The sequence below is a fragment of the Pollicipes pollicipes genome, unplaced genomic scaffold (assembly GCF_011947565.3).
Source record: "Pollicipes pollicipes isolate AB1234 unplaced genomic scaffold, Ppol_2.1 Scaffold_2555;HRSCAF=2994_pilon_pilon_pilon, whole genome shotgun sequence".
NCBI lineage: Eukaryota > Metazoa > Arthropoda > Thecostraca > Pollicipedomorpha > Pollicipedidae > Pollicipes > Pollicipes pollicipes.
The window spans coordinates 22,459,879-22,478,347 of record NW_023596136.1 but is presented as its reverse complement, the minus strand read 5'-3'; the positions used below and the strand labels follow the sequence as shown (position 1 = coordinate 22,478,347).

At 57.1% G+C, this 18,469-nt stretch overlaps 1 protein-coding gene across 1 annotated transcript in view; it reads right to left on the bottom strand.

Moving 5' to 3' along the window:
- LOC119099211 (N-acetylated-alpha-linked acidic dipeptidase 2) overlaps positions 1–18,469 on the bottom strand; it is a 33,393-nt gene that overhangs the window by 12,217 nt on the left and 2,707 nt on the right. The window contains exons 4-6 of the mRNA XM_037222328.1: positions 2,121–2,277; positions 1,595–1,729; positions 1,065–1,187 (exon numbers count right to left, since the gene is read on the bottom strand). Coding sequence (XP_037078223.1) covers positions 1,065–1,187; positions 1,595–1,729; positions 2,121–2,277 — 415 coding nt within the window. The remainder of the gene's footprint in view (positions 1–1,064; positions 1,188–1,594; positions 1,730–2,120; positions 2,278–18,469) is intronic.

Sequence of the window (18,469 nt, the reverse complement as noted above, 5' to 3'; positions counted from 1 at the left end):
GCATCTTTCCCCAAGACCACGGAGGCGGCCTTAGAATTAATGCTGATGAAATAAAAAAGTGAATGGGAATTCACGTTCAAAGCGTGGAAAGGAAACCGTGGTCTCCGTTTGAGAATGTATAGTAATGCCGCATTCTTCCTGCAAACAAAACTGAAGTTACAGTCAGCTGACTATGATCATTTGTATAAGAAACTAACCAACGTGGGGGCAAACATGATGGATAGAAGCAAGAAATACATGGGGTTCTTGTTTTTCAGCATGACAAGCAAACCGTCTTTCCGAGGACAAAAGCGACCTTCACTGTACCAGGAGGCACAGGTTGAACGACGATATTTAGCAAATGCTGGCTACATTGTCAAAACTCCAAGATAAGTTTTGAACAGATAACAAATGTCTTCTTGATACAATTACTCGACAAATATGTACTGGTATACTGTCTGCATTGTCAGCACAAGAGCTCTAAACTGACGATAAAGAATGATCTTTGGCATACCAATTATTGTATGTTCACCGCAAAATAAGACAAGTCAGAATGGAAACAAGCTTTCGCCTTCTGGCCATTAGTAAATCAGTCCATTAACAATGATCTCGTTCAGCTACTATTCTTTAATTCGTGTTTTAGAAATGCCTGGTTTCAGTTATCATCATAATCAAAACATCACTTTCAAGCAAGACGCTGTATTTTTCTTGTGCGGTCATATCAATCGTTTGTCCGGCCCGATAGTTCAGTTGGTTAGGGCGCCTGCATTCTAATTCACCGCCCATGATCGGATGGGCTGTACTCGCTTAAGGCACTTGCTTTTTGCCCCTGACTGGGATGGCCCGCGGCCGCTAGCAGCGGTCGCGCTTAAGGTCAGGTGACGTCAGATGGTAGGGCGGACCGTGCTCAGCATCGCGGAACGTTCAGCTTTTTCCATAAAGTTCTTCCGTTGGCCCGAAATTTTACCATGTAGATACCTTGGTCAGGGCTCAAACCACAAGGATGCTTAGAGTGGGTGTTGATCCAGGAAACATTTAAAAACAAAAGCCTTCGCCACTGCAAAGCGATATCTTCAAACACGTACCTTATTTCCTCGGAATATTTTCCCGTATCTTGCGATGACGATCAAATCCTTGACAGTGATATTCAAGGACGCCAGAAGAAGGAAATCCTCTTCACGTCCATAATTGGCATAGACGATCTTGGCCTAAAGGAATGAGCTGATTACTGTCTGTCGATATAACATCAAAACCAGACTATCAGACTTCTGTCTTCATCTAGTGCAAACAGGCACGCGACACAATTATTGCAATCGTTGACGGAGAAGCAACAGCGCGCACGAAGGCTGAGGAGACCAGTTGGCCTGGCCCTATGGACATGTGACCGCAGAATGGCAACTTATCCAGCCGTCACAGCGGCAGAACGAGACGGCAGAACGTGCTGGCGTCAAACGTAGCGAGCTTGAGCCTCATGTTTACATGCAACTGCTTAGATCACTAACGTCACCACTCGTGGAAGAAATCCGGGACAGCAAAAGCCGCCAGTGGTGAGAACCGAACCCCAGACACATCGGTCCACGGCTAGCCGCTTCATACCGTTCGGCTACGCACGCACCTCGACCTTGCCGGTGGCCGAGTAGGCGTTGAAGTTCTGCGGCACGGTCGGGTCGCTCTCCTCAGGTGCGCGCACTGGTGGCTGCCGGTGGCGGGCCGTAAACACGGCGCTGCCCGACCCGTCCAGCACGCGCACCTGCCGGCCACGGCCTCGGCGTCAAGGTCAACGGCACATGGGTCCGTGCGGGGACACGGCCTCACCGGCAGGGACCGGAGCAGGGGCCGGGGCAGGGCCGCAGGGTCCGTGCAAGGACACAGACTCACCGGCAAGGGCCGGAGAGGACGCCGGACCAGGGGCCGGAACAGGAGGCGGAGCAGGGCCGCAGTGTCGCTTCGCGGGTCTGAGGGGCTTGCCGAGGATAACGGGGACTAGACTACGTAGTGGTTTGACCTCTACACAGGCGGGAGATGGCCAAGGTCACCGGGACGGCGCGCGGGGGAAACCCGCACACCACCCGCTCGCCCGCCGGTGCGAGTCGTGAATACCAAGCGGCGATGGCAGGACGGGGGGGGGGGGGGGGGCTCACCAGGTTAGCCTTCTGCTCGTCCGGGTATGAGAGCAGCACTTCGTACGGCAACACCTCCACCTTGTCCAGGCCCTGGTCACGCCATGTGTCGGCCACGTACGCGGCCAGCCGGTCGTTCTCGGGCGTGCCGGCCAGGTGCGGTCGCCGGGTCAGCTCCCTGGGGTCGCGGGTCACGGGTCACGGACGGAGGCAGGGGTGGTGCGGCGGCGGGCGCCAACAGAGCGTGGTTCAGGGCGTCGGGCAAGCTGGTGCTCGCTAGCGTATCTTCGCCAGAGCGCAAAGAATTCTGATCTATTTCAAACGGCCAACGCGCACTGCACAGTGACCGATTTGACCAATGACATTGTCGAGCAGTAACACTTCTGCAAGCTGTAATAATTTGCTATCCAACCTGACCTTTATCAACACACACTCGTAACAGCCTGTTTACCCTCAACTGAGTAAGTGTAACACTCAAAAAAGACTTAACCAAGATCACAGCATTAGGCAAATTTCACGTGGCGTGGTCGATTTATGGGGGGCACACGGAGATTAACGACGAAATTAGCAGGCTAGTAACTGCAAAAATGTCCATTTCAGCACACAGGCAGACCCAGCCGCCGGTTCGGATCAGCACACAGCCAGATCCAGCCGCATCGTCGCGCCGCGCCGCGCCGGTGAGACGGGACACATGCACGCATCCGGCGATGCCAGCTGTAGCCCTGCCGACCTCACCGCAAGCAGAGACACACCGAACGCACCCAGGCATGCGCGGAGTATTCGTGCGGGGGCAAGACAGCAGCAACAAGGCATGCGTGAGCACGCGCGCCGAACACGGAGCAAGACCGTCAAGTGGGCCAGAAGAACCGGTCGGGATCGGAACAGGTCCGACAAGGCTGGGCCTAGGCTCGGTGGCAGCGTGCTCAGCGTCGCCCGGAGTCCCCGGCCGCATTCGGGACCGGCGCAGCGCCAGCACAGCGGCGCCACCCGAGCTCCTTCCCTCCCCCCCCCCCCCCCCCCGAGTATCGTTCGTCCTCCGACAGAAACGAGCACCGATCACACAGTGAGCAAGACATCTCATTACAGTGGCCACGCTTTCGCGGCACAAGTTTGATTAAGTACCGCTGATGGTGGATCGCGACCTAGCAAACGCGTCTAAGCAGTGCTGGTCACTTTCTAATCTGTATTACAGGGCGAGGTTGGTCACGCCCCTCCGCACGGCGGGACGGCAACAACCGACAACTCTGCCGATTGTGGCCAACTACAGCTGCATCAGGAATCCGCAACACCACATGGTCCCGATCAGCCGCTCAATGAGTGATGCTCGAGACAAGCTCAAGCTTGCAATGAGCACTCCTGACGGCGGCAAGCAGACATAAACACCCTTCGGCCACGGCGGCAACAACCGCCTCGTTGCACGACTCAAACTACAAGTACCATCTAAGTTATGAAGTCGCTTTCCACATGGAAAAGTGAGCCGATTCAAATGGCGGCCAACGCCTCCATCGGAGAGACTAGTGGTCTGCACGCCCAAGCTCTGGAGCTGCGCCCTGCACCCGCCCGTGTTTGTCGAGAGCTTTCACATAACCCAGCCCAGCTCGCCAAGCTGAAGCCGCCCGAGGCCCGGGCACTGCGAGGGAAATCGCACGTCCTTCGCGTCGAGCCGCGCCGCGTGCCGGGGTGCAGACGGACCGACACACGACCACAGCCCGGCCCACCGGTTGCCGAGCATCCACCCCCAGCTGCGCACGACTCGAGCGGGGCAGGCGGCGGGCCGTGGTCACGCTTCAGGAGACCGGAGCGTGCCGGACATATCGCCACATCGCCGGGGCAGCACGTCAAGATCGCCAGGCTCATCCGCCCGACGCCCGAGGCCCGCGGCCAAGTCCAGGTCGTCAGCTGCCAAAGAGCAGTGTGCAGGAGCCGCCGCGTGCGAGATCGTCTGTGTAGACTTATCCTGGCGGCGTGCTGCCGGACGGCCGCATGCAGGATCCACGTAAATGGCGACGTTATCCTGGTGGAATGTCAGCTGTATACCCAACCAGCTGGGGGTCGAAACGCCAAGGGAGTAAGGTCAGCATGACCTGTGGGACCACGCTTCTACACAGGCACAAGGAACCAGCCACATACAAGTCTCCCTGCGGGTAGCATGCCCATTCTACATCGTCACAAAAACCACCCCAAAATCACGACCGAAACACCACCACTTCTGCGGCTTGTTATTTTGGCGCCAGCCTGGTGCCGGCGCGGTGCGAACGCAACCGCGGCTCCTGTGCCATCTCCATTGGCGCCGGTCCGCGAAGCGAGTGAGGTCAGTGACTCCGACTGAAAGCCACCCCACGGCCGGCGGAAAGCCGGCCACATGTGCTTTCATGAAAGTCGGTCACAGAGCCGCCGGCCGGCTGCTGGAGTCGCCTCCCATTCGCCCCAGCCGACAATCATTTACCGCTGCTGCATTGCATCACAGCGGCGAGGCGGCCGGCCGGCACACCCCGCCCCACCGCGGCGACGCCAGTGGCAACAGCGCGCTGTCGCAGATCGCGTCGTTTGCCTGGCCCGGCAGGCTTTCGCCGCGTCACCCCCGCTCAGACGTCGCTCGTCAGCTGTCAAACAGCTGGCGCCCGTCCTCTAAACGTCGGCTATTTACTTGCACATCGCCAGCGCCGGTAATCGTCCGCCACCCGCATGAACCTGGCAGATCACTGGGCGCTGCCCGTGGACCGACGCCCCCCCCCCCCCCTCTACCATTTCCCCGCACAGCTCGCCCCACCTGCCCTCCTGTATATAAACACCGTCTCGGGGCGCAGCGGGGGACGGCGCCGTTTGTTTGGCCCGCAGCCGGGCGGGTGTCATCCCAGCGGTGGGCAACACACCATCCGGCCGCCGGCTCCCGTTCCACTGATGGCGCTCAAAACATCGGCCGTTATGGCCGGCCATTAACGCCCCCGGTGTCGTGTATCGCGGCGCCGGCAGCACGGCTCAGGACATGTGATCGGCCCCCATGGCCACAGACACGTGCACCGCTGTATTCAGTTCGGAATACAACTGCAACCAAGGTGTGTCACTTTTCAAATAAGTACGGGAGCTCAGCCGGCGAGGATGACCTAACCCTTCACTCAAGACCCGATTTCTCCCGGATTCCAGAGAATTATCTTCGAGTTTTATATGTCAAGGATTGTTTTTAACCAGCCTGCGGCACGCTAACTGCTCATTTGTGACTTGTAATCCCCCCACCCGATTGTAAAATCCCGCGTGCACCACTGCTTAGCAATGCGTCAAGCTAGCAAAAAGGTCGGAGGAAAGGTAAAATAAACAGATTTCATACTTACAAAATTCCCGTATATAGGTGACAAGCCGTGCCGGCAGATGAATGTGATTAGCTACCTTTTACTTAAAAACTGCCGAATATTGGTGCATTGTCCCCAATCCACGTGTTGTTGCGCGATAACCTGTCATTAATTGCAGACTGACCTAGTGTATAAAGAAGTTAGAATGGAAAAAGCAGATAAACCTAAAGGATTCTGTGAGGCAGACAAAATGCACGTGAAAGCAGTAGTGATGTCTTCAGATAGACACCCGGTGTACCTGCATTTTAGAGAAGTGCGCTGCGGTTAATTGGCCCGGTATTCCTTTTTTCCCATGTCAACAGGAGAAAGTACTCGGAGGAATATTGCGGGCTCAAGACAGCACTGCGGGAGAGGGACTCGGGTCCCGAAAGCATATCAATTGGCCCCTGACGGCAGCTCAGCACGCTCGCCGCCATGCAGGGACAGCCGGGTCCACAGGTCCTCGCTCCTATGGCTGTTCCTGGAACAGGCGGACCACAACAGGGGAACACGTTCTTCTGCAGTCCGTGCAGCAGTCCCAGGCGAACATGGCCTGTGACGCACGTGTGACGTGTGAACTTCATATGTGGCTGCGCAGCAGACAGTGGGGGGCCCGAGTGTAACGCCTTGACCGAGTACGGGTCACTCGCCTCACCGGCAGTCGCACATCTCAGCACGGCACATCACCGACCTAAAATCTGCTCACACGGGCGTTTGTTTTTCAGGGCGTCGCACGCGAGTACATAGCTCGGGCTATATAAACTGTGAATGTGCCTACAAGTCATACTTGGCTGAGTGCGTCATACTTCTGCGCAGTTGTCTCTGCACCGGTAATTTGTTTTCGTGTCCTATCACCCGTCTGGTCACGCTGTGTAGTCTTTTAGGAAAGCGGGGCCTCATCAATTTGGGCTGCATGCTTCGATGTCTACTAGCACGCGACTTATTTTCGTCACATTTGTAAAAGACTGGCAGTGGCCTATCGATTGCGGATTTGTTGTATGCCTTAATATTCAAGGCGACTTATTTGGATCCTAGGTATGAGTTACATTGCACCGAGCAAGCCCACCTGGATCTGCGTTTGAACACTCTCGGGCAGGCATTACACGCGACACTTTTTCACAAGAGGTCACGCGCTTTCGACACAACACCGACGTGTTTAGAAAAGGCCCCCCCCCCCCAAAAAAAAAAAGGTTCAAGAGGCGACAAACTGCTTTCTGGAGCCCTCAGTTCCGAGAGGATTAAATACGGCTTCTGGGCCAGCGTGGCTTCAGACTGGGCACATTATGTAGTTTCGACGCCAAACGAGCCCAAGTCATTTCCAAAAAAGGAGCCATCGAGCAGCAGACGCTCCGGTGAGCGCTCGATCTCTGCTCTCTGAAATATGCATGGACGTCATGACCATGACCCTCGTGTTAAATGCTTCCTCTTAGTGCCTGAGAAATATCACCACCTTTGGCGTGTTTCTCGCGTGGTACTGTTTGACAGGCCCAGGACGCGTCTGCCTCTCACCACTGAAAAGCAATACGATGCGACATGCTGTGCTCACACTATAACCTATCTTGTCTCGTCTCGTCTTGATAGCTAACGTTTCAGCCTCTCGTCTTGTCTCATCTGCCTCGGCTCGCGTCGCGTCGGTCTCGTTGTCTCGTCTAGTATCTCGTCCGCCTCTTATCTCGTCTCGTTTGCTGTCCCGTCTCGTCTGTTTGCCTCGCGTCTCTGTGTCTCGTCAACTGTCGCGCCTCGTCTCATGTCTCGTCACAAGCAGGGGTTACGGTTCATCTACCACTGGCAAGGCGACAGATCGCCGTCCTTAAGGGCGAGGACCAGCAAGAGAAGTAATACAAGACCAGGCAGACCGACCGACGGGAGTCGTAAGACGCGGCTGGTTCGTGAGGTCAGGTGAGTGGGGTCAAGAATCCAGCAGACTCGCCGGCATCGGCCAGCGGCCGTATCTAGCGAGGCACACCAGCGACGTAAAGCGCGCCAAGACCGACGCACGCATGCGGACCAGACAGCCAGGAGCGGACGGCACGAGCGCAGGCAGGCCGGGCGGACAGGACCGGACAGTCGGCGCGCGCAGGTCGACCCGGGCGGAGCGTTACCTGAGGAACCGCGCCACCGAGGCGGCGTCCAGCTGCTCGGCGATGTAGCTGGCGGCCCTGCTATCGTCGCGGGGCGCGGCAGGCTCGTCCACCTCCCCCAGGAAGGCGAACCGACCGAGCAGCACGCCTTCGGCACGGGGCGGACGGGCGCGGTTGTACAGCGGTGCACGCGTCACGTTCGCGTGCTGCTCACGCTACGGGCGCAGGGCGGCACCGCCAACACGCGCCAAAGGGGTGTGGGGCCCATGCACTGGCTGGCCTCGGAGAGCTGGCATGAGAAAGTATAGACGGGCGCAGACGGCGGCAGATACAGCAGACACGAGCAGCCGACACTCGACTGCAGACACAGGAGAGGTAGATATAGCGAAAACGAACGGTCGACACCGGGCGGCAGACACAGGCGATGTAGATATAGCAGACACGACTGACCGCCACTGAGCCGCAGACACAGGCGAGGTAGATATGGCAGACACGAACGGAAGATACCGGGTAGCAGATACCGACAAGGTGGACATGCCAGATACGAAAGTTGGACACTGGACAGCACACATGGGCGAGGCCAATCCGGCAGACAAAGACGATCCGCATGTAGCAGACAGAAACGGCAGTCAACAAACATCAGACACACACAGGCGCCAAAGGCTTGCGGACTCACACGAGTCAGACATCAGACACAAACAGTGAACACCGGGAAGAAAGCAGACGGAAACGAGACAAGAAATGACGTTTTGGGAGGTGCGCGTTCACTGGCAGGTGGCCAGCGGCAGTGCACCGGAGGCGGCGATCACTGACGTCAGATTAAATCGAGACACGGGCTGCTGCTGGCGGACGCCAGCGTTGTTTGATGCGGCCGCAGACCTCACGCGCCCCGAGAATGACTACGGAGACCCCTCGGTGAGCGGCAACTCCACAGAATGGAGTTCACCAGAGCTGCTACCGCTGCGCTGGCCGGCTATGCGGTGCGCTCTGCCGCCGGTGGTTTACCATCGCCCACAGTTTTAGTGCGAGACGCCCACCTGGTGGCGGTGTACTGCGCTGGTTGGCTATGCGGTACGCTCTGCCGTCGGTGGTTTACCACCGCCCGCAGTTTTAGTACGAGACGCCCACCTGGTGGCGGTGTACCAATTATCGGCCGGGTGTCCGTACGCAGCCCCCGGCGGCCAAGACAAATATACAGTGCGGGTGTCGAGGGATCGAAGCGGCACACCTTGTCCTCACCACGCAGCCAGCCGACTAATGGATGACGCAGGTGCCGACGAAAAGACAAAACGAAAACCGGCCAGAAGACGCAGGGAGCCACCAGAACCGCAGCAAGATGAAGGGAGCTGCCGCGAAACCCGGATAACGTCTTTCCGTCTGGCATGCCGAAGCGGCATTTTCAGAATTGCCAGCTGGAAAATGTGTGGCAAAGGTAGTTCTAAGCACTCGCGACGCATATTGTCATGTCTGTGTGTTAGTTCGACCCAGGTTCCCCGGCTTCGCTATCCTCCGCAGCATGGCGGTGGGTGAGGAGGGTGGCATAGAAGTGGGGTGGGAAGATACGACTATACGTAAATACACATTAGCTCCAATGGTTGGCCCGTCAAATCTGGTCAAATTACATTTAATACGGTATTTGCCGCAGTTACGTATTTTGCTCGCACCCACGGAGTAAAACTACTGTAAGCCAGTGCATGGCCATAAATGAATTACAAGTGGTCATGGGAGCCCGTTTCAAATAATTACACGACCTTTCATGACATTGACCTTACATGATCATGCCCATACATTTGTTATGCAAGACTGTGATATTGCCACACTCTGAAAGGCACTCCTGAAGATAAACATAAGTTTGATCCTAATTCCCCCAAGTTCACAACGAAAACTTCGGCGCACTTCAATCGTGGCGCAACAGGTTTGGGAGTTTTTATGACGCATATTTTGCGCGTGAGCTGAGGTACCGCTGACCTTGAATGGCCCCGAATGAAGGCCACCAGCATTGCTGAGGTCCACGACGTCACAACTGAACACCTTCAGAGAAGCGGCACAGGAAGATCTGGCGAACACTGAGCCAGTAACGCATCGCGGTGCGGCCATTTTCCACATTCTGCAGCACGGACGTTCGCACGCATTCGAGAATAAACCAGGCCAGTTTGAGCGCGAAACAAGGGTACAGAGCTGCATCGATCCCAGCATGACAAAACTTTAAAAGCAGCAGCCATCACCGAGGTGGTGCAGCCGGCACGAGTGCTTTGGTTCAAGCCTGGCGTCCTCCGGTTTCTTTTGGGTCGGTTCCCACTCACGAGATAGCAACGACTGAGGACTGGTCGCCATGCCACGGGACAAACGCTGCGCCAACCAGTGGTCGCGGAATTCGGGTTCGCGACGCGGCCTGCCTTTAAATAGACGCTCCGGTCCAGCGGCCCGCCCCGCGGCGTCCGGACGTGCTCTACGCCGCTGCCCGGGCATCTCTCCTTCCATCGATCACGACGCGAGGACAACACCATAAAGCTGAGCTGTTTCGAACCAATAAAGGGCCGCACCCGATGGGAGTTTAAAACGCCGTTTACCGTAGCTTCGCTTTATTAGGCCGGGTAATGGCGGGAGGCCGAATTGTCCTCCAGTGCCGAGTGTCTGACAGGGCCCTCGGGGTCACCCAGCGCGCTGGCTGAGCCAGGGGGTAAATAACAGGCGACCAGGGGACCGGGGCGAGCCTACACCTGACACCGCCGGTAAAATTGGAAAACGTACTTTGATACGGCCTGGCCACGTCACGAAATATATGAATCTATGGAAGATACGTCGCCCACTGGCTTATTCACGTCTGTGGCGGAAGCCGAGGTCTTCGCAAATCGCCCTGCTTTTGTGGCTACGCCATATGCTGTAAGAAGCGCACAACACAAGCGGCTTCATTCACCATGCACCACCACACTGAAGGCACACTCGCTGGGCCGACATCCGCATCACACAGACGGCGGGGGAAACGGTCAAACGGGGGCCGGACGGGACCGGAGGAAGGCGAGGAAGGGTCAAACGGAGGCCGAACGGGACCAGGGGAAGGCGAGGAAGGGTCAAACGAAGGCCGAACGGGACCGGAGGAAGGCGAGGAAGGGTCAAACGGGGACCGGACGGAGTCAGAGGAGGGCGGGGAAGGGTCAAACTGGGACCGGATGGGACCAGACAAGGGCGAGGAAGGGTCAAATGGCGACCAGACGGGGATGGAGGAGACCGAGTAACTCAACGGCAGGTTAATACCTGACTCCGCAGGTCAGAGGTAAACACAGACCCACAGCGGTGAAGACATTGGGTGTCGTACAGAGGGCCACCTTTGAGACCATCGGGTCACACAAGTATTGGAAAAGGGTATGGCGGAAGACACCAGGTCATGCCAGACAGCGCAGTAGCATGCCAGAAATCGGCACAAACTAAACCGTCGATAAGAGGACACAACAGAGCAGCAAAAGTTGCTGCAGATCAGCACCAGTCACCACAGAACGCAGCATACAGCACGTCAGTATTCACCACGCACCACAAAACACCTGACACCATGGGATGCAAGGTCGACGAGACGTCATAGACCGACAAGTATCAAGTCACTAGTTGGGGACGGACGAGAACAAATCGCACTGTCCACGAGCCAATGCCGGGAGATCTCGCAGCGCCCTCCTATCCTGCGGCACGTATCCAAAGATGCTGTCCAGCACATTAGCACACCAATCGGCCCAAGCCATGATACTACAGGGAGACAAAGTGACAGGCGGCCGCGAAGACGGCGGGGAGACGGTGGAAAGACAGCGGGAAGACGGCGGGGCGGACGGGGTGGACGGGACGGCGGCGCGGAAGGGGGACGGCCGTGGAGCCGGAGAGGTGGTGGTGAAACAGATGGTGCGATCGAGCGGGCGAGGAGCGGGGAAGGCGGCAGGCACTTCCGCTGAGGGAGGCTGCCTACATCAGGCGAAGGACGCGGCGGCGGGACGCCAGCGCACACCTGCGATGAAGAAGGCGATGGAGGCGGCCAACACGGCCGACCAGAGCAGCTTGCGCGGCACCATTCCGGGCGACATCGTGGCCGAACTGAGCCGGCCGCCGACGTACGTGAGCTCGCGCTGCATCAGGCCGGTGCCGGGCGGTCACGTGACGGCGACAGTGGCGCCAGCTGCCGGCGCCGCGCCCAACTGCGCCCGTCACCGCAGCGACTGCGAACGCCAGGAGCGCAGCGCGCCTGCTTCAGGACGTCTGTCCAGGGACGCCGGCGCTGTGAGGCGGCTGTCCGCTTTATGCCCATCATTTAAAGTCGCGTCCATATGCCAACGCCACAGGTCACGACCAATGAAGTGAAGCCTCGCGAAAAACTAAACAGCAGCCGGAAATTTGAAAGTTCGAACGAACACTATTTTTCTATCGGTACTTTCTGATCCCACTTGCACCTCTTCTGGACAGTATCCAGGAATGAACATCGGCCATTCCTTTGGAATATTGAATTATTTTGTCACCAATGCCGCTGAATAGCTGTTGGCAGGTATGGTAGGACAGGACGCGTAGGACAGGACAGGTAGGCAGGACGCGCGCGTATTCCTTCGGCTGCCAAATGCAATCTTGTTCGCAGCCGCGCTCGTCCTTCCATCAGCAGGAAGCGAAAGCCCACCTGGGAACGCTGGTTTGGCCTGCCGTTCCCGCTGGCCAGGCCCATGCTAGATGTCCCATTACAAAGTGGGCACAGCCCACACTGCTCACAAACTTAAAAAGGCATTCGTGCGGCAAACAAACTATTGAACACTTATGCGGAAGAGCTGCGTCTTGCCACTTACGTGCAGTTCGATTACGTAAGCTTACGTTAACGCTCTCTGTTAGGTCAGTCCAGGTCACGATGATTGGATTAAGTGAGGTTCCGACGTGCCTCCAGGGATCAGTCCGTGCCGAAGATGGATCCAGCAGAAAACCCTGAAGAGGTTAATCCCGACCACCGTGAGATCTCCCGAAAACCGAGCACATTTATGGCTTTCCGCGCGTTGGGAGGGCTCATGCCCTGTTGCCCCGTCGACCATCCCTGTGGCATGCCTCTTACACTGGCGGCACCCCTGTCCGTAGCCCCGCGCGACCCCTTCCTTTTGAGTCTCAGGTGCCGAGTGCGTCGTAAAGCCAGAATGCCAGAGCCAGACGCACACTTGTATGGTATAAACGTGGTCTTCCAGGCGGACAGTTATTCTCGCACCCAGGTTATGGTTAAGTTTCCCCCGCCTCTTCCGGCCCCCGGCTCACACAAAACTGCATAGTTCCGAAGTGGCTAAAATGGCAGCGAATCCAACTTCATAAGATTGTTAGGTTTATTTCTTCATATAAATAAAATCACAAAATCATTAATACGGCCCTCGAGACATCACAATGGGAACCCGAGCCGTCCCAACAGATTCCTTGAGACTAAAACAGGTCCCTTATAGAAATGGAGTGAACCCACTTGGATGAAAGGACCCCTATGCCCTCACCCCGCGGGCAAATCCTGGCCACGCCACTGCACATGGCCACCACAGGCGTAGGTTGCCAACGCACCAAGAAATCACACAATCCACAATACATTTCGACAAACCAGGCGTACTTTGATAGCAGCCGGCGAGCTCCTTATGGTCGGCTGCATCCGCCACTAGCTCTTCCCTTGGAAATAACCATCTGTCTCTCTGCCAGGAGGCGTCGCTTCTGTGGGGAAACTCGTCCATATCAGTCTTAGAGGCATGTGGACCCAAGCCTCTCACCCGCGCCCGGTGTGAAATTTCTGAGAGGGATTCTCCGCGCGAATGCGGACAGTGCTGTCATCTCTCGGATGCATCGTGAACTCCAAATATGAACTCACAAATAGTGAAACAGCCCCTGGTGTGCTTGCCAGTCGTTGTTCAGAAGGCATGGGACTTCAAATTAGTTTTATCACATGATAAGGCATGAGAAAGTCGGAAATTGCAACAGTGAACAAACCGCAAGACCAATAAGGCCAACAAAATTATTCATCCATGCATGCCGAGCTAGAATCTACACGATATGGATCATCAATCAAGCTGATGAGGGCGATACTGTGAGTTCTTTGCGCCACTTTCCTGACACCAATTATGCAGAATTTGGCAATGTGCAACAGACAATAAAAGTACATTTCATCTTGTGACGAGGCCGCAGTGACCTGTGTGCCCGGTCCACACGTGGTCCAGGTCAGGTGGCTGCGTCCGGACCTATCATACCTTCCATTGACTCTTAAGGTTAGCAGCGCACCCTTACCACCATGCAACACCACGCACCCTTGGGCCAACCACATTCGGAGTCCGACGCGTTCAAAAAGCAACACGCGTACATGTTTGTTGTAATCCAGTCCACAACTTGTTATCGGTAGTGAGTTTTGTTTTAACTCAGCTGTCCGTTTTCCCTCATTTTCCCGTCCCTTATTTGTTTTCAGACACCTTTCTGAGATTATAGTTTGTGTTACATCGACAGGTTGCCGAAAACAGGTACACGTCACCACCTAACGCCCCGTGTGATCGCTGTCGATGTTGTTGGTAAAAACATTTAATCAAGACAACCACGGCTGCTTTGGCACCACTCCCAGCGAAGGTCTAGCTTGGTCAACAATGCAACAGCGCGATCTTTACCAGCTAACCCTCCCACACTGGCTGTGTCCGGCTGCTGGTCGAACGAGCAGTCGGAGCGGTCCCGCACATCCCCTCCCCCTCCTCACTCAAACCCTGTCGTCATCAGAAAGTCACCTGCTCGATATTCTCCAGGAAATTTAGGACGTCCCCGGCGCGCGACGAAACACGCCACAACCGCGTCACAAAGCACACCGCTATCGTATCACAAACCACGCCCCGTCACGCAGCACGACCCGCTGGGTCCACGAGCACGCGTCAGGAGGGTCGCGGAGCACAGCCGGGTAACGGAGCACGGCGCGCCAGGTACGGGAGCACGGCGCGGCCGGCGGGCGGCGGCCGACAGAACAGTCCGGCGCCGCCGAGCGCGGCGGCGGGCACGGGGAGGGGTTCGGCGCGAGGGCGAGAGGCCTGCGGGAGCCGCGGCGGCGTCAGAGGCGGCCGCTGTTGTTGTTGGCCGGCCGGCGGCGGCGGGCGGAGCACGCGGCCGCGCGCCGCTCGGCGCCCGACTGGCAGCACCTGTGTCGCGCCGCTGTCAACACTTGCCTCGCAAACCTGGCACCCACTGTATCGTGGAGTTGGCCTCGCTCGTGTCCCAGGCGTCGTGAAGGTGTCAACCATTGTGTCGGCGAGTTGGCAGCAATGGTGTCGGCGAGTTGGCAGCAGTGGTTTCGGCAAGTTGGCAGTGACAGTGATGGCGTCGGCGAGTTGGCGGCAAATGTGTCGAGGAGACGGCAGCACTTGTGTCGGGGAGACGGCAGCGCCTGTGTCGGGGAGACGGCAGCGCCTGTGTCGCGGACTGGCAGCGCCTGTGTCGGGGAGACGGTAGCACTTGTGTCGGGGAGACGGTAGCACTTGTGTCGGGGAGACGAAGCGTTTGTGTCGGGGAGACAGCAGCGCCTCTGTCGCGGATTGGCAGCAGTTTTGTCGCGGAGGCGGTCACGAGTGCGTCGAGGAGATGGCAGACATCGTATCGGAACCTGGCAAAGATTGCGTCGGGGAGGTGGAATCACTGAGGTCGGCCTATCGCTGCCAGTCAGCACGGGAGCCGAGCAGAGTGGTGGCAATCGTGTCAGGCAGGTCGCAACACATGCGTCGGAAAAATGCCAAGGAAAAGGGAAAACACCAATAAAATAACGACGAGAAGGCACAACTGATTGTAGCACCTCAGTCAAGGAAACTTTTGGAACATTTGCAACACCCACCCTACAAACAAAGCGAGCTCATGGTGTAGGCTATTTGATCTTCGACCGAGCCGTGACACACGCCGAGCGCGCCATCTCGGCTCCCCGAGCCGGCGGCCGGCTATTCATCCGTCCGCGCGGATTCGCGGAAGCGCTCCGATGACGGCTGCTAGTGAGCGAGAGGTTGCCGCCTTGCCTTGGCAACGTGCGCTTTTATACACCTAATCACTAACGCATGTCTGTGCATGCGTGCGGTGCTGCCTCCGCTGTCTGACACAGCAGCTGAAGCGCGGCAGCAGCTGCTGTTCATGGGCATGACTCTCAGGCTGGACCCGTCCCGCGCCCGGAGCGAGCTCCTGCAGACCACCGCCCAACGACAGCCGCCCGCCCCTCACAGCGCCGGTCGGACCGGCCGGGTCGACATGGCGGCGCCGCTGCTTGTTCCACAGGCCATCAGGAGCCAGGAGGTGTTCCGACCGGCACGCCGGACGACGGTGGCGCCACCCCGGCTCAGCGGAGATGCCGGGGACCCCGGCCGGGCCCGGTCACCCCACAGCCTCAATTAACGGAAGGTCGGGCGGATCCACTCACTGAACAGCAGAGGAGCACTGCGAACTGTAGCTCAAATATTCCCAGCCCTTCTCGCAGCTGGAATGCCTCGCCCATGACAAGGCTGAAACGAATTTTCTCTAGCTCACCGGGCTATTTTCGGATTTCTAGATCCTGCCCAGAGCAATCGCTTCTACCTAGTTCCGACCCCCCCCCCCCCCCTTCCTCTCGCGCCACCGGTATAGTTTGGAGCGCTTTTTGGTCCCCTTAGGCTGTTCTAATGCCAGTGGTGGCCGTTCTGTCCCATGATTTCCATTTGAAATAGTTAACTCACGACAATGGTAGACGCCCTACGAGTACATGGCAGTAGTAAAAGCAAGCGTCCGGTGCTTCAACGGCGTTCGCCCCCTCTGAGGGGGGAGGGAGAAGGGAAGACGAATGACCTCCAAGCACGCTCCTTCGTGTAAGCCACTGGCCTGTGGCACACCTGTGCTGACCGACAGCTCTTGTTGGTGTCTCTTGAACCGCCGCAGGAGGAAATAGGGTTTTGTGAGGCTCAGTCTAAAACTTTTTAACATGACAACAGTTCACCTCAAGTCTTCATTTTTCACCGCATTGTCCCGATTTTCTGGGAAGATTGTTTCTCCACTATCCACAAGAAAGTTAAAGTCATATCATGCCATAGAATAACATGTATGCTGAATTATCCCCTGGCACCTTCCATCACGTCCATCCTCACAAGCCTGACAAGACTCAGTGTTAAACGCAATGGCACGCGACGTCTGGACAATACATACCGGTCATCCCCGGAAAAACGAGCGACAGTCGCCTTGTAGTGTCCTGTCAGTTTCAACACGGACATCGCGGTACACGTCCGGACGTTCAGATGCGGATACTGCCCGTTCAAAGGTACCCGACGTCGACGATGGCGTCCAAATAGCTCGATAACCTGCGCGATCTTAGCTCACAGTTGGAAGTAAGAGCAGTTCGTAACCGACACATCAGCCGTAGCTGCGCGTACTGTTGAGACAACAAACAACAAAACGAACTAAAACAACAGCCAGTTACGGCAAGACTGCTCCACCACCGCCTCTCCAGTTATCTCCATTTCAGAGAACCAGCTATCGCGTTCAACTTGGGTCCGCACCACTCGACCAATGATATGCGGTTTCGCTAGCCGCTATCAGCCTGGGGACCCCATGATCCGACGACATAAAATTCAAAATCGCTGATAAAATAGTATGATGAGAGTCGAAAATTAGGGTTGCTTTTGAAAGTCAGACCACTCACAAAGTAAGCTAGACTGCGCTTCGATCGCAAAACATGGCCAACGCTTGTCATCATCTTACCAATTACGACAGGGGTGAGCTCCCGTAAATTTCGCAGACAAAAAAATGTACAAAAATGAGTCCTCGTTATAATTTTGGCGCCAAAGTCCCCGGTAAGGCCGCAAAGGTCGTTCGAATGAAGCCTTAACACATTAAGGTGTCGAAGCTTGCCTTGCTCAGCGGGTCAAATTGGACCGCTTTGCTAGCGTTTCAGGGTGCCGACCAAACACAGTATTATTTCAAGCAGCGCCGTTCGAAACTTCGGAAAACCCACGGAAACGGAGCTTTCTGACAGCATCGGCCACCGAACGGCATCTCACGGGCCGGTGGATAAACAAAACCATGGCCTCCACGGTACTCGTTGGTGTTCCAACAGAACGCATGTCCAGGTCGGCAGGCCATACGAACCCAGCCAATTGTCTCACCAGAAAGGACCTACGCGGGTTGACATGGCGGTGCCGTACACGCGACCTACGCTGACCTACGGGGGTACACCGGGTTGACGTGGCGGCGCCGCTGCGTCTTCCACAGACCATCAGGAGCCAGGAGGTGTTCCGACCGGCACGCCGGACGACTGTAGCGCCACCCCGGCTCAGCGGACATGCCGTCACATGTCTCACCAGAAAAGGTACATGCGCCCGCAGTTCTACGCACAATCTCGCCATCCCAATCGCAACGCCGATCCCTGAGCAGACCGCACGCCTGTGGCCACCCTAGGCCAGTCCACAGCAGGCGGCGAGACCGGCCGGGTCCGCGGGGGTCGGACCGGTGTGTCAGAGCAGGGCGCCAGGCCTCGCCGCCGGCGCGCGCCCCTCACCGTCCGCGGCGTCCGGAACTCATCGCGCGACACCGCCGGCTCTAAACCCCGCACGGCACTCTTGTTCGAGGAGCCCAGAGAAGCCCTCCCGTCGCTTGAAGAACTGGTCCAGCGACGGACGGCGCGATGCCTGCCCAGCCCACTCCATCGCCCGCAGCTCTCGATCCCTTGTCCAGCTCTGTCATTTGTCACGTCAGAACTCGTGTGACCACGACAGATCCGTTCAGACCCATAGGACTACGGATGATGGGCGAGCGGTGGGACAACACCACAGTTCTGCCGAGTTATCACCGGCACCGAGTCCTGCCCAGCACAGAGGCCCGATCTCGGCGTGTGTGTGGGGTGGAGTGGGGTGGGGGAGGGGTGCCCGATCGACACTCCAAACCAAGGCGACTTGGCTTGGAATGCCGGTTGCAAAACCCTGACGGCCGCGGCATGCTCCAGGTGAAGAAGGCGTGGCGA